At 35.1% G+C, this 15799-nt stretch overlaps 2 protein-coding genes and 1 long non-coding RNA gene across 3 annotated transcripts in view; 1 reads left to right on the top strand and 2 right to left on the bottom strand.

Annotated features, from left to right (window-relative positions):
• Nucleotides 1-502: 502 nt before the first annotated feature.
• Nucleotides 503-15799, bottom strand: part of LOC116170609 (orexin receptor type 2-like) — a gene marked incomplete at its 5' end in the record, with an annotated part of 43247 nt that continues 27950 nt past the window's right edge. Inside the window, 2 exon segments of the mRNA XM_031487116.1 lie at nt 503-1033; nt 1083-1195. Coding sequence (XP_031342976.1) covers nt 768-1033; nt 1083-1195 — 379 coding nt within the window.
• On the top strand, nt 11756-13029 carry LOC116170663. Its single transcript, XR_004145318.1, has 2 exons — nt 11756-12089; nt 12147-13029. It is a non-coding gene; the product is annotated as an uncharacterized LOC116170663 (long non-coding RNA).
• On the bottom strand, nt 13032-14238 carry LOC116170632. Its single transcript, XM_031487139.1, has 3 exons — nt 13926-14238; nt 13396-13875; nt 13032-13341 (listed from the first exon to the last, which is right to left on the bottom strand). Exons 1-3 carry the CDS (start codon nt 14008-14010, stop codon nt 13106-13108), a joined length of 801 nt encoding a protein of 266 aa, XP_031342999.1. The 5' UTR covers nt 14011-14238; the 3' UTR covers nt 13032-13105.

Genomic DNA, 15799 nt, shown 5'->3' with positions numbered 1-15799 from the left:
TGATTTTATCTTGCATTTCGGGTTTGTGATTTCCCTGTGTTCAGAAACCAACACAAATGCATGCGCCCAAGGAATTAATCTGGTCGTCCAATGACAGGAGAGATATCTCGTAACTCGATACAAGAACTGGTTAAATTTAAAGCCATGTGTAAAGTAACCGCATGCCCTTGTGTCCAAGATTTTCTTTGTTCCAAAGCCTGATGATTCCAAAACCCATTGCGTTCGTTTGTAACTTCGGATCACTCTTTTTGCTCTAAAGCGTTCGTTTATTGGTGCATCAGAAATACTGTTAACACCGTATCGTTTTTCTATTATCAAAAAGAGCAAAAGGTACCTCCAAACAATGGATGCAATGAATATTTCTACGCATTCTCACGATTTAGTAATTGACCAGGCACGAGGAGCCGTTATTACGAATGAACGTGGAGAAAAAGTGGTACGGCCATCCAACAAGTCGATTTACTAACCATGTCTAATCTTGTAAGGAATAGTATTTATAAATCTTTTAAAAAAATATGTTTAATCTGCTAACACACCACCTATTTGGTTGACTGTATGACATTGTGAATGTTTGAACAATAATTATACTACATATACAGTTGTCATAGCATTGGATTACATCTAGTGATTACAATTATTTATAATAAAAAAATAATAAAAAAAGCATGAAGTTTCATGCAACGGAACGTCAAAGTGAGAGTCAAAATGTCACAGTTAGTAAGTCGTAAAAGCTACACAATTTAAGACTATCCTTTTGGGGTTTACAGTCACATATCAAGTTTGGACACGATGGTCTTTTCACTGTTACGTCTACTTTTGTTATTCCGTATATGATTGGGAGATTCCCGTCCAAGTGTATCCAATCTTCTGATTTCCGTGAGAGTTCTTTTCGATGATCGCGATAGCGATCTTGAGCCCGAATCCCTCTCCGTATTCGTTTGGTTTAAATAACTCAATTGGTAATCGTGCTGTCGATTACTTGACGACTGACAACAGTGTTCAAAAGCTCGATGGAATTCTTTACGAAATTTACCTGAAAAGGTAAACGTTCATGCATTTTGGAAGAAAGATAATACACTTACCACTCATGAAATTGTAAATTATAGGATTGACAGCGCTGTTTGCGTAACATAACCAGTGGGAAAACATAAAAAGGGCTTTGTTTGTATCTGTGTTCTTCATGGAAATGGTAAGCCTGAAAAGGTATAAAAAAAATATTAGTACCTAATGTGAGTGAGCAAAATTGATTGTAATTTTGTGACGTACAACCGCATGAAAAAAAAATTGTATAGCAATGTATTTATTAATTTGACTACAAAATAACTCTATCAAGCCTTGCATGAAGGTTCTGTAACATTTCAGGTCCCAACAGGTATCTTCCCTAAAATTGTATATGCAAAAATCAACGCTAGAGTCTTTACTGACCACCAGGCGAGAGTCAAGACACTCCCGTTCCTTTTTCAGAACTGCTCAACTCGGAGCACCCAGCGGCACTATTGAGCTCCAAAAAATTGTGACCCAATTTCTTGAAAACGAAAGAGATCCTAACTACAAACCCCTCCTTTCAAATTTGATTAAGAATTGCCAAGCTATGGGTTGTCGCATATGTCGCTCTAACTTCGCATGCTCCACTCCCATATACAATGACATTTCTAAGGACAGTATAGGAACGTACTCGAAAGAACGATTGCACCAGGACACTCTGGAATTATTGGCATAAGAAATACATTGCAAACATTAAAACAAAAATGCAAGATTGATTCCCAAATTAAATACTAAGTAATTAGTATCGCTGATTTTGTAATTTTTTTCTCCATCAAATGAAATAAAAATCCAATATGCCGTCCGTAAGAAATAAGTGATAAAAATTTTTATTTTAACACCATCATAAAGCTGAAAAAAATTACTAAGGGTTTGTTAAAACTATTTTTTGATTTCTCTGAAAATATATAGATGAACGTCAGCGCATTTTGGAAATTGACATTTTTTGATTTTTTTATCATAACTTCGTTATCTGTAGAGTTACAAGAAATTTTGAAAGGGAAACTTAATCTACATAAAATTATGTAATTCTTTGCCCATTTAAGCAATTTTGTATATTTTACGGTTTATTTTATTATTAGGTACTAAATACGGTGTGACTAGCCTCCCGGCTCCGGTATTCATACGAATCCCGGTTGCACTATATGACATCACGCTAGTGACGTCAGCGACGACCGGGATTATTAAAAATCCCGGATGACAACTTGGTGCGATGTTTGTAATTGTTTACACGTGAGTTTTACGTTTAATATTTCAGTAACTTTTTCTCTGGTGCTGCTTGGCAAGTTGTCAAAAATTTAATCATCGCGAAAAGGGAGCAAAACGAATGGCCGTGTGTGTTATGCAATTCAGAAATTATCAGAAATCAATCTGATTGCATTATGTGTACTTCATGCCTCCTGTGGAAGCACGTTAAATGTACAACTTTAAAGAAAATACCAAAATGTTCAAATGAATCGATTTGTTTGGAATATATATATATATATATCTTTGTTTTGTATCTTTAAGTTTTAAGAATTTTGCAACAAATTAATTTTTTTGTTTTAGATTACCTGCAGTCATGAATGTAGCATTCGAGGATGACCTACCACAAGTTGAGAATGTGATTATAAATGATGTTCCTACCTATATAACAACTACACACAAGTTTATGGGAGTAAATAGCTTTATCTTTAAAGTATTTCAAACTAATATCCGTAGTATTCATAGTAACTTTGATCAGCTGGAAGTACTGCTCGATACTCTTAATTCAAAATATGACATAATAATATTGACTGAAACATGGTCGGGTGGAAGTGGAGAGTATGCGAATCTAGATGACTACTGCTGTTATTCTAACGGAAGTAACCAGAATAAAGCGGACGGGGTCCTTGTTTACATAAAAAGTAGTTTAGTTCACGAAACAAAATTGATAAACATTGAAGGATTTATTTTTATGAGAACTCGGGTTGTTGTAGCTGGGCAAAACTTTTATATAACATCATTATATAGATCTCCAGCCTACTCTCTTGATAAATTCCTTGATATTTTTGAAAGTTACATAACTCGTTACTGCAAAAATCCATTTGAACTGGTAGCGGGTGATTTTAACCTGGATACTTTAATTAACACGAGTTCTCACAAGGATAGATACGTAAATACATTAAGTGAACATGGGTTTATTAACTGCATTACAAAACCCACAAGAGTGTCAAAGTTTAGTGAAACATGTATTGACCATTTTAACTTAAAATTTGATTTTAATCGTATCAAGATCTTGCCTATTACTACCACTTTTAAAATTTCAGATCATTTTTGTTTATCGCTGTACTTAAAATTTACTGCAACTTCTACAAAAACTAGTCAAACAGAACATGTCACACTTCACAAAATTATAGATCACAACAAAGTTAAGGCGTCTTTAGTAACTCATGATTGGGATTGTATAAACCATTTAAATTTAGACGATAGTTTTAAATATTTCTTGGATACCTTAAATAATTACATTAAGAATTTCACATATATTAAGCGCAAAAAACAACTTAAAAAGAAAAAGGAGTGGGTGACTAATGAAATTATTAGTTTGATGATAGACAGAGATCGTGCCTTTAAAAGCTATCTAAAAGATAAAAGCAATACCAATCGTCATGATGTATATAAAACATTACGGAACAATGTAAACAATCTAATTAAAAAAGCTAAAGAATCTTATTATACGAAGAAATTTTCAAAAAGTAGTTCTGCGAAGTCCTTATGGGAAATTACAAAGGAAGCTATAAATCTAGATAAAAGTAAAACCAATTATCACATGATAAAGGACGAAAATGGGAAAACGGTAACCGACGAAATAGTTATGGCTGAAATGTTTAATGACTACTTCATTAAGGTCCCGAAATTGTTAGCTGACAAGTTACAAAAATATGACTATCATAATCATAACATCACTCCAAATAAAAGTTCTATGTTTTTCCTACCAATTACTGCAAATGATGTTATGTCTTCAATCAATAAACTCAAAAAAAGTACTTCTTCCGGCATAGATAACATAACATCACTGATGTTAAAAAATGTAATAACAGAAATAGCTCAACCTCTAACTGTACTGTTTAACCGTTGCATTCTTGATGGTTACTTCCCTACAATTCTAAAAACCGCAATAGTTAAACCTCTATTTAAAGGTGGTGATCCTTGTAATATTAGTAATTTTCGTCCGATTTCTTTAACGTCCTGTATATCGAAGGTATTTGAAAATATATTAAAACTTCAACTTGAATCATTCCTTCATCGTCACGAGGTATATTCTGACAATCAATATGGTTTTAGGACGGGAAGAGGAGTGGATGACGCACTTGCAAAGTTACTCTCTAATATTTATACGGCTGTGGACTCTTCACAACCCTCAATAGCTGTTTTTTTGGATCTTGCAAAGGCGTTCGACACGGTTTCACACTCCATCCTATTTGAAAAGTTGGAATTATACGGGATTCGTGGAGTGTGTTTGTCGTTACTGAAATGTTTTGTTGCGGATAGAGAGCAAGTGGTTGTAATCAATGGTACCCTAAGTAGTCCCAAACAAGTGGTAAGTGGAGTTCCCCAAGGTTCCATCCTAGGTCCCGTTCTGTTCTTATTATACATAAACGACATAATTAATTTACGTTTTGAACGAGCTACTATAGTCTCTTATGCGGACGACACTGTACTGTACGTGGTGGGAGATACTTGGGAACAAGTCAAACAATCCACATCGTGTTACTTGTCTGTACTCGTACGTTATCTAAACCAAAACTTGCTGTCTCTCAACTACACCAAAACTCTGTATATTCCCTTTCACTCTTACAAATCTCAAACAATAGATGATGACATAAAAATCCATGAATCAGATTGCTCTCAGATTAATTGTAGTTGTGCTCTAAGTATATCTCAAAGGGACCACATCAAATATCTTGGTGTTACCATTGACAAACACCTAAGATGGGACCATCATATTACACAACTTGTGATTAAACTAAGGAGATATGTCTATCTGTTTAGAAAGTTAAAACGGTTCTGCAATGAAAATTCATTAAAAATTGTTTATTACGGCTTTGTGCAATCTGTGCTGGGATATGGTTTGTTAGCGTGGGGTGGGGCAGCTCACAAATACTTAAATAAGTTAGAGGTGGCACAGAAGCTAATAATCAAAATTATGGCTAAAAAGCATGCACGTTACCCTTCTCAATTGTTATTCAAGGACACCAACCTTTTTACAATAAATCATCATATCTTCTCTCGGTATCTCGATTTATATATAAAAATATTAATAGGCTTAAGTTAAATTTTCCCCAACACAATTACGATACAAGGACAAAAATAAAGAATTTGGCGTATAATTTAAAAATACGGAAAAAAGTTGGTCAATCTTACTTCTTGTATTATACACAAAAGCTATATAATTACCTATTAATCTACACAAATTTGTCTTTCCCTTTAACAATTTCATATCATGCGTTTATCAAATTTATTAAAGAACTTCTCCACAATAATTTCTCCCATCTTGAATCACAGATTTATTTATTATAACGGATACTCTACCCTAACTCTTTGTTTTTTATCACTCTCAACTTGTGATCGGTTCAAAAAGCGTTATTATCTACGTACACCTTGGGGTGTAGTGACAACAAGTTTTTAACTTAGTCGTTACACCTAAGGACGCTAAAAATGATATTTTAGTTATTTTCATTTTGGACATTTTTTTTTACATTTACATTATTATACATAGGTTATAGGTTTCTGTTACAACAAGAATGTAAATAAATGGTTATTATTATTATATTATATATATGTGTTGATGTGTTTCAGAAGTTATTACTTGTTCTAGTGTGAGTAACGATTAAAATATTTACCAATTTTGAATAAATATTATACTCCTATAAAGTAGTGTACCTACGTACTTAAGTGTATAATGCTATTAACTCTATCTTGAATGTTTAAATAACTTACCCCGCCGGGATTTATAATAATCCCGGTCATGGCTGACGTCACTAGCGTGATGTCATAGTAAACCCGGATTCGTATGAATACCGGAGCCGGGAGGCTAGTCATAAATAAATTTGAACTATTGTTTTGTTCTTCGAAATTCGAGTTCATAACCATGTTTATCTTGCAGCTAAGTGCTGATTCCATTTCGGTCTTACCCACCGTCTCTAGACGTGGTATGAGCAGTGATAGCGCGATTGTCATTACGTTGCATGTGTGTTAATTTAATTTCTTGCGGTTTTTCCGTGTCTGTTCGCTTTGTGTTTTAATAAGAATACGATTTAGAAGTGAATTATCTTCTCAACTCAAAGGTATGTACATTGTACGCGTAGATAATTGTATAATATTATAATAAAATCAGTAACAGAATTGGATTACATATCTGAGGATCATGCTACTGTTAACGAAGTAATAATTGAAATACATTGTTTGCCGTTTTAGATAGCTAAGGCTAAGTAAGATTCTAAAAAAATAAATTTTTCAGCTCAGCCGCCAGCATGGTATCTGGTAAAAAAAGAGAAAAATTGAAGAAGAAAACCGAATTCAATCAGAATTGGACGGAATCGTTTGCATTCAGATGGCCTTCCGACATGTCTCATTTGTCACGAAAAACTCGCACACAATAAGAAGTCAAATTTGGAGAGACACTTCACTAGAAAACATACCCAGTTTATTCTAAGTTCTAAGCGGTACACAGAAAAATCTGACGAATAATGCAGAAAGTATGCCGTTTGGCATGGTCGATTTTTATGTCTAGTAGATCGATTTGGCCCGCAGCACCCCCATGTGGAACCAATATGGTGGCTATTTAAGAAAAAATCTGTGACTAAAAAAATATGTATCTGTATTCCAAGGATGGCATGCGAGGAATGTTTTAAGGATAGGTAATTTGAGGTCGCTGATTTCAAATCTGAGGTCAAAAAAACAAAGTGGTAAGCTTTAATTAGTTTTGTCCTTCATGGTACTCTTATGAAAAGTCTCAACGAAAGGAATTACTTTCTTCCAACCGTAGCCCTCCTCCACGACCTCTTATCGTGATCGGGTATATTCCCTTATACCTCAAGAACGGATTGTCGGTCACAAAGGGCGATTGAGACGTCTGCAAGAAATATATCCATTGGTGATGTCAAAACAAAAGCTATTTCGGTTTAAAAAAATGCGCTTTATCTGCACAAGAGTTGTGCACAATTTATACTTGTTTAATTTTGATAGCACTGTTTGGTTTTGATGAAACATACGCTCGGCTCCGGCGGCTCCGCCACCTCGACTCGCTCTGATTTGTAACGGTCCATAGCTCGGCTTCGCCTCGCACTGTTTACTGTTCAACAAAGACAATTTCTCAGTTTCTGTTTTGGTACGGTAAGAAAATGATATTGAGCAGACTGACTTGACAATTTTTTTTGAATTTGTGAGTAATATTTTTATTTCTGGGAAACATCTATACAAAGTGGCTTTATTTGAAAATTTCGATTCAACTTCTTGAATCCAGATCTGCACATAATTGCACATAAGATTTTTTAATTTTTGGTAACACTTTTTGGTTTCGACGCTCGGCTCGGGCGGCTTTGTTGCCTCACCTCGCTCTGATTTGTAATGGTTCATAACTCGGCTTCGCCTCGCACTTTTCACTGTTCAACAAAGACTATTTCTCAGTTTCAGTTTTGATGCGATAAGAAAATGCTATTGAGCAGACTGAATTAACATTTTTTTTTAAATTTGTGAGGAATATTTAGTTTTTTGGAAACATCGCTTATACAAAGTGACTTTTTTTTTGAAAATTTTGATTCAACTTGTCGAATCCAGGTCTCCACATAAGATTTTTTAATTTTTAATTAGTAAAATTTATTAGTAAAATGTATTTTTTTACAAAATCAAAATTCTAATTATTTATCCAACAATTATTTAATGATTTAGATCGACATTAAAACAAAAAAATATATTACCTGGAAGAAATATTTTTATAATATTTAAATGACTAATTAGAGTGTAAATTGCTTGAATTTTGATTTTTTTGTCACAAATGGCCGCCATATTGGTTCCACAGGGTGGGGGAAGAGAGTGCTGCGGGTCAAATCGATCTATTGGACATATACATCGTTTATGGCAAGTGGCTTGCTTTCTGCATTGTTCGTCAGATTTTCTCAATTTTTAATATGTACCGCTTAGACTAGTTTGCTAGTAAATATCCAAGCGGTGACGCACGAAAAAAACCTGTTGAAGAGCTCCAAAAACAACAACAGTCAAGTTCCATGCTAAGTAACTGGTCGCAATCTTCCAATAATGTAAATCTCGCAAGCTGTGCAGTATCATTAAAAATTGCAAAAAGAAGAAAACCGTTTACAGATGGTGATTATGTCAAAGATTGCTTTGTACGTGCATCGGAACAACTGTTTCATGATTAACAGGATCGATCCTTAAATAAGGAACTCAGGCAACAACTCGATTTTCATTTTTATAAAAATGATTCGATTTTGATGAAAATTTTATGAGAAGTTTTTGAGACGATTTCGCTTCGTTTTAAAAATAAAGCAGAAATCATAAAAAAAATCATAGATTTGCCATTATCTGCTAAAACAGTATAAGATAGAACTGTTAAAATGTCTTCAAATACAACACGTATGCAAGTGGAAGACATTCAACTGGCTTCTGCATTATCACTTGCTATAGATGAGTCTTGCGACATAAAAGACACGGTACAAGTTTCCCTTTTCATCAGGTATATATCGCCTCAACGTCCAAAAGAAGAACTGCTATGATCAGATAACTACCACTCTCAGGGCTAACTCGTGGAGAAGATATACCTAATGCTGTGCAGAAATTCCTTGAAGACAATGGAATCAATATAAATAAAATCATTTCTATAGCAACTGATGGAGCCAGAAGTATGACAGTAATACATAGAGGGGTGACATCAATTCTTCAGAGCAAAATAAACCACGAAATTCTAACGTTCCACTGCATAATTCATCAAGAAGCGCTTTGTGCCCAAACATTTCCGCTCGAAATAGTTATGAACTTGGTAATTAAGATTATTAACGGCATCTTGGCAAAAGCACTCCATCACCGCCAGTTTAAAGATTTCCTTGAAGAAGTAGAGAGCCAGTTTTCTGACCTACTTCTGCAGAATAAGGTGCGATGGCTATCCAGAGGTAAAGTATTGCAACGTTTTGCTGTGTGCTTCAGTGAAATAAAAATTTTCCTCAACGAAAAAAGTATTAACCATCCCGAATTATAGAAGACAAATAGCTGCAAAAATTCAACTTCATGGTAGATACCACAATAAAACTAAATCTAAAACTGCAAGGAAAGGGCAACCCGGCCTACGCCTTGCTTAAAGAAGTAGTTTGTTTTTAAAAAAAATTACTTCTTTGTATTGAAGACATGAGAGCGGTAAATTACTTCATTTTAAACATCTGAAGCAATATAGCGACGATACCAGTGCGACTATTGACACGAATTACTTCAGCATAGCTTTAAAAAACATGATGGATGGATTCGCTGAGAGATTTGAGCAATTCAAAATAAACAAAAGCACCCTCGCCTTCATAGTAAATCCTCTCAACACAAATACAAATGAGATCAACATTGAGCTATTTGGAATTGATTCAGCATCATTTCAAATGCAATTGCTGGATTTGAAGACGAAAGACTTGTGGAGTGGCAAGTTCACAGAACTCAAAAGTAAGTTGGAAGATTTGGAGATACAGAAATGCATGCACATTGCGCAGCACAAGTGGACAGCTTTAAAAGAAATTCCGCGAGTTGAGGTCCTCATATTCGACGCATGGAATAGTCTTCCAGAATGCTACAGTGAGCTAAAAAAAGTTGGCATATGGAGCGCTGACGATCTTCGGGTCGACATATTCGTGCGAGCAAGCGTTCTCTTGCATGAATATAATAAAAAGTAAAGTTAGAAGTCAATTAACCAATAATAATTTAGAGTCGTGCTTGAAACTTAAAACAACAAGTTATACGCCAGATTTAATGAAACTTTCAAAAGGCAGGATGAGATATTTGTGTTTTTATATGAATAAATTTTAAATCCGATTATCTTAAATTTATAGAAATATAACAATATATTCATTCAAACAATATTGAATCGAAAATGTTTAGTGGCTCTTTAAAAACTGGGAAATTTTGTAAATTGTAACTTTTGGTGTCTTCCGTTTCAATACGTTGCCGACCCCTGCCTTAGAAGCCTCGAAAATACAAAACCGGGAATTATCTGTTACAAATAAAAATCAACACCAGTTTCAAGATGTTCGACAGATATCAACAAAATGTCACAGTTTCGCAAGAATTGATCAAGGAGCAGTTTCCAAAAACCCCGTTCAAATACACGTTTTGCAAGATCTTGAGTCTTAAGTCAAAAATTAATGCTTTATTTTGTCTGAAGAGTTTGTTGATGTCGGTGTATAGCTGTGGTTAAACACAATTTTGGGGCAGTTTTTAGTGATTCTCCAAGATCAACTATAAGGCAAGTTTTCAACTTGACAGTGATAGCACATCATACATTAAAAGATAAGGTGTTAAGTATACTCTTTTAGATTGACCAAATTCTTTGAGTTCCATTAAATTAGAGCCATTCTTTAAAGTAAGACATGATTTATCTGTCGATCAAAATTGTTTTTTATTGGCAATTCAACTCATGTGTAAAAAATCGCATAAGCCGCAGTGTAATTGTCACTTTGACAGCGGCAAAAGTTACCTGCATCTTTTCCAGCGACAAATGCACTAGTGGTTTTTTCACTATTCATTTTCGAACCAATTATCGCATTATCCTTTCCCATATGACTAGCTTGACGTCTGTCAATAATTGATTAGCTTGGTGAATTTCTTGTTCGTTAAATTGTCCTGCCGAATTACACTCGAGGTTTGTATTTAAACCGAGTAAATTTGGGTTGTTGCAACTCAAATCTGTTTCCTTTTAGCAATTCAACTCGAAAAACTGTCAACCTAAAAATGCTCCACCTGCGGTGTCGCATTTTTATTAGTTGACAGTTTTTCTCGTCTAATTGCTAGGCAACAGATTTTCATTACCTAAACAACCCAAATTTACTCGGTAAAATACAAACCTCTTGTGCAATTATAAGTGAGAAATAAAGTTGTCATTCCACAAGATTTGACAAATAATCTTTAACTCAAAACCGCAAACAAGATTTGATTTTATTACGGCCAGGTAATCAGTGTGCAAAGCCTATTTCTAATTTAGAACGTAACTTGTATCAGGTTAATGAAAATGTTTTAGTTAGAAACAAGCATTCTCAAACATGGGAGAAAGGTAAAATCTTAAGTTTTTGCACATATTTAGTATTAGTTAATGGGGATGTAAAAACGTTTCATGCGGATAACATTCGCGCCAGTACGTTACAATCTAAAGTCCCACCTTCTCTGCCACTTGAGACAGCTTTTGTGGGACACAATATTTATAAATAGCGGTTTGATATATAATTTTTTTGTTGGCTATTCTGATTGCGTGTGTACGCTTGCGCGGTAATTATTTGTAAATAACAGCTGATGCATTTTATAACCTTAAGGCTGGAGTGCGTTCAGAAACAAGTGATGTTCTTTGGTGTGAAGTAAGTGTAGAGTGATGTCACGTGCCCAATGTCACTCTGTACTTTAGAAACGCACGGAGTGAGATGCTACTGTCAATTATTTTTGTAAGGTTAGAAAGTTCGAGCAAAACAAACAATTTTAAATATGAAGAAGCTTATTTGTGGCTTGGCAATCTCATTATTTAAACAATTCCTATCGGAATTAGAAATATTTGTGTTTGAAGCTATCGATATTGAAGACGAAGAAGATCCTGTACCTTCAAAAAGGAGAAAGTTGCCGATTAGGATTGAGAATTATATGGAAAGGGTAATACCGAACCTCAGTAAACAACAATTTCAAATGCATTTCCGTATCAATTATGTGACATATACCAAGTTGTTACCAATTATTGCAAATGAAATAAAGAAAAAAGACATTGTGGGACGACCTTTAATAGACATCGATAGACAATTACTTGCTGTACTGTGGCTATTGGCAACCCCAGATTCATTTAGGTACCTACCTACATATGGAATACATTCATATATAACTAGCACTTCGTTTTAGATCAGTAGGAGAAAGATTTAATATGGGAAAGTCTTCTTTAAGTGTGTCATTTTTCCGTATCATCAAAGCGTTGAATAACATTGCGCCAAAAGTTATAGTTTGGCCAACAGGCGAACAGGTAGAAGCAGTTAAAGAAAAATTCTCCAATCTTGCAGGCATTGACGGTGTTATTGGAGCAGTAGATGGAACGTTTATTCCAATAAAAGCCCCCAAAGATGACCCAGAGGTATATATATGCAGAAAATGCCATTACGCAATTACACTGCAAGGAATTTGCAATGCTTCATTAAAATTCACTGATGTATTCGTGGGTTATCCTGGATCTGTAAGCGATACTCGAATATTCCGCAATTCCGACATATATAATGCGGTTACTGAAAATGTTATGGAATATTTTCCCAATGGAGAGTTTATTTTAGGCGATAAGGCATATCCTTGTTTGTCATGGTGCATACCTCCATACATCAACAGTGGAAATATGAATGCAGCAAAAAGAAATTTTAATTTGAGAGTATCTCAGACCAGACAAAGTATAGAGAGGGCATTTGGCCTTTTATTTGGACGACTACGGCGACTTAAATTTTTAGATATGAATAGACAAGATTTGATTCCTGCAACTGTTGTCGCATGTTGTGTTGTGCACAATTTATGTATAGAATCGGAAGATTTATTGGTAGAGGAGTTTATAAATGAGGGTATCCAATTTGTAAGAGGGAATTTGGAACGTGAACATAATGGCCGAGGAAATTTATTTCATGAGAATGGAACTCATAAACGTGATCAGTTGTGTCAAAGATTATTTGATGTTATGGACTAAATACTTGTAAATATTTTGTAATATCTTTATGAAACACTTAATCATTAATAATAAACATAAACTGTTACGAACTTAATACATATTCTTACATATTGAAAAAATACACTACATTCTACAGGATGTGTACGGTATTTTACTGTCATAATCCTACAATTTGTCTAAAAGTTTATTCATCTGCATGTTGAAATTTTCAATGGATTTTTGCTGCAACTCTCGAAGTAAACTCAGCCTCTCTTTATGCCGCCTTTCAATATCATCTTCTGTGAAACGCCTTTTCCTGGAAACTGATGGTGTTGGAGAGATACTTGAAGTTGTTGATGCAGTTTCCGTAACAGGCGGACTAGATGATCGAGATCGAACGTCATCACTGTCTTCCTTTTTGTCTAAGTATAATAATATAATCAAATTTACTTATAATGAGAGAAAAAGATCCTTACCTTCCAAGTTGCGTCCTCTTAGAGAGGATGCTACTGCAATGGGCTCAACGTTTGGTTTTTTTCCGTAAATATCATCCATCTCTTCGTAATAAGTAAATTGTATAGCGGCAGCACCACTACTAGTCGCTTTCATATTATCTTTCTTCTTCATATACCTCATTTTTAAATATTTTACTTTATCTTTAATCTGGGATGTAGTAAAGTTCCCACCATCATTCTTCATTTCATCCTTCATTAGCGCATATACTGCATCATTTTTTATGGTGGTCGATTTAAAATCTTCTTGGTGAAGTTTTAAAAAATGAATGAGCTTTAATGTCATCTCGTGACTCCACGAAACTTTGGTTCCCATCGGCGTACTCGTCCCGTTTGGTGAAGGAAGTGCAAGATCGGCAAGTTGCTTTTGTAATTCCTCATAATATTCAATGCCAAATATTGATTGCAAATCTGCATTAATTGAATGATACAGTAACTCTCCACCTGATAGGATTAAAATAGGAATCGATATATAAAATAATGTACCTACTTACTTTGAGTATTTTGCAAAACAACATTTTCATTTTCAATAATATATAAACCATTTTCGTTAACTACTGGCACATACGCATTTTCCATTATTAATTTAATAATTTACTTTACTGAAAATAAAATAATTTGGACAACGATTGTTGACATTTGACAGTTAATTATGAAATGCGCATGACAGGTGATTATTACCGCGCCAAAAAGCGAGGTAATGAAAGGTCACTCCAGAGTTACACTGAGGCGACTTGCAAGCGTTTCTGAACAAAGGGTAGTGTTGTACAAGGTGATCACACTACACTTTCTGAACGATCAGCGTAACTCCTATCTGGTTTCTGAACGTACTCCTGGTTTATGCAGTCGTATTTAACGTAGGATTTAATGTAATGTAATTTAACCTACAAATTTAAGAAGTTCACTATACGTATTCAAATGGATCAGTTTATGCAATAATTTAGTGTAATTTAAGGATTTAGTGTAACGTAAAGTTGGGCAACTTTCAACTTTTACGTTAAAATTAAATAAAATTGGTATACACGCGTGCGCGGTAGTCAGCTGATTGTAATTTTTGTTTTTTTTAACCACACTTTGTCACTTTCGTCATTTCCACAAAACAGGTAAAAAAAATGGATGATATTGAAATAATCTGTGTGATGTCGATTCTTGTGGGTGTGTTGTACTTGAGAAGTAGAAAAAGAAAACGAAATCGTCGTTATGCTGTTCGGCCCATCAACAGGCATCGTGAGCGGCTGGGTTTATTCAATTCAATCAAGATGATGTATCGATCGGATCACCATCACTTTTTTAAATACACCAGGATGCACCCACCCCTTTTTGATTTATTGCTTAATAGTTGGTCGAACCTCATTTAATAAAAGATGAGACCAAAAAGCATATTGCACCTGCACATCGCCTAATTCTGACGCTTCAGTGAGTATTGAAACATTTTATGGCAAATCATTGATTGCACGTTCTTTTATTAGTTACCTATCGGAAGGCTGTTCCATGCAAGAGCTTGCATATAGCCATATGTTGGGGAAAGCAACGGTTGCAATTATTATAAGGGAAACCACAAAAATTCTTTGGAGTGTGCTACAACCAATTTATTTAAAACCACCGACGCAACAGTTACTGCTGGAAATATCGGAGGAGTTTTTAAAAAAATGGAATTTGCCGCACTGCGTGGGAGCTATTGACGGCAAACACGTTGTTATTCAGGCACCGCCAATGAGTGGCTCAATTTATTTCAACTACAAAAAGACGTTCAGTATTAATTTAATGGCAGCGTGTGATGCTAGTTATAGATTTACATTCGTGGATGTAGGAGCCCCAGGTGGCGATCATGACGCGTCTGTGTTTAGATCGTCGCAATTTGGCAAAGAAATTCTGAATAATACATTGGATTTGCCACCTACGACAAATTTGTCAAATAGTACTGTTCAATTTCCGTATTTCTTTGCCGCCGATGCAGCCTTTCCTTTGCATACAAATATTATGCGACCGTATCCTGGGGAGAGACTGCCAGAACAACAGAAGATTTTCAATTACCGCCTTTCAAGGGGACGGCGAACAATAGAAAATGCGTTCGGTATTCTAAGCCAACGTTGGAGAATATTAAGACGGCCAATTATTGCGAATGTTGACCTTTGTGAGGACATAATATTAAGTTGTGTCGTGCGGCACAATTTTATCAAGCACATTGAAGATGTGGCACCCCCATCCGAACACAAATACTGTCCTCCAGGGTTTACAGACAGTTGTAAAAGCGATGGTACCATTGCACCTGGTGGTTGGAGAGATGATTCATCACAATCATGTCTTCGACCAATAGGTCGAGTGGGATCAAATAATCCCAAAGTAAATTATAAAATACTGCGTGATA

Source organism: Photinus pyralis, unplaced genomic scaffold, assembly GCF_008802855.1.
Source record: "Photinus pyralis isolate 1611_PpyrPB1 unplaced genomic scaffold, Ppyr1.3 Ppyr1.4_LG1, whole genome shotgun sequence".
Lineage (NCBI taxonomy): Eukaryota > Metazoa > Arthropoda > Insecta > Coleoptera > Lampyridae > Photinus > Photinus pyralis.
Note: the sequence above shows the minus strand (reverse complement) of the source record. Positions and strands in the feature narration are given on the sequence as shown.

What these genes read in the sequence shown, in the direction of transcription:
- LOC116170632 (XM_031487139.1), bottom strand. Translation starts at nt 14,010, where the DNA reads ATGGAAAATGCGTATGTGCCAGTAGTTAACGAAAATGGTTTATATATT. An exon ending in TGTTTTGCAAAATACTCAAA is followed by an intron (nt 13,876 to 13,925) that starts GTAAGTAGGTAC and finishes TAATCCTATCAG; the next exon opens with GTGGAGAGTTACTGTATCAT. An exon ending in AAGAGGACGCAACTTGGAAG is followed by an intron (nt 13,342 to 13,395) that starts GTAAGGATCTTT and finishes TATTATACTTAG; the next exon opens with ACAAAAAGGAAGACAGTGAT.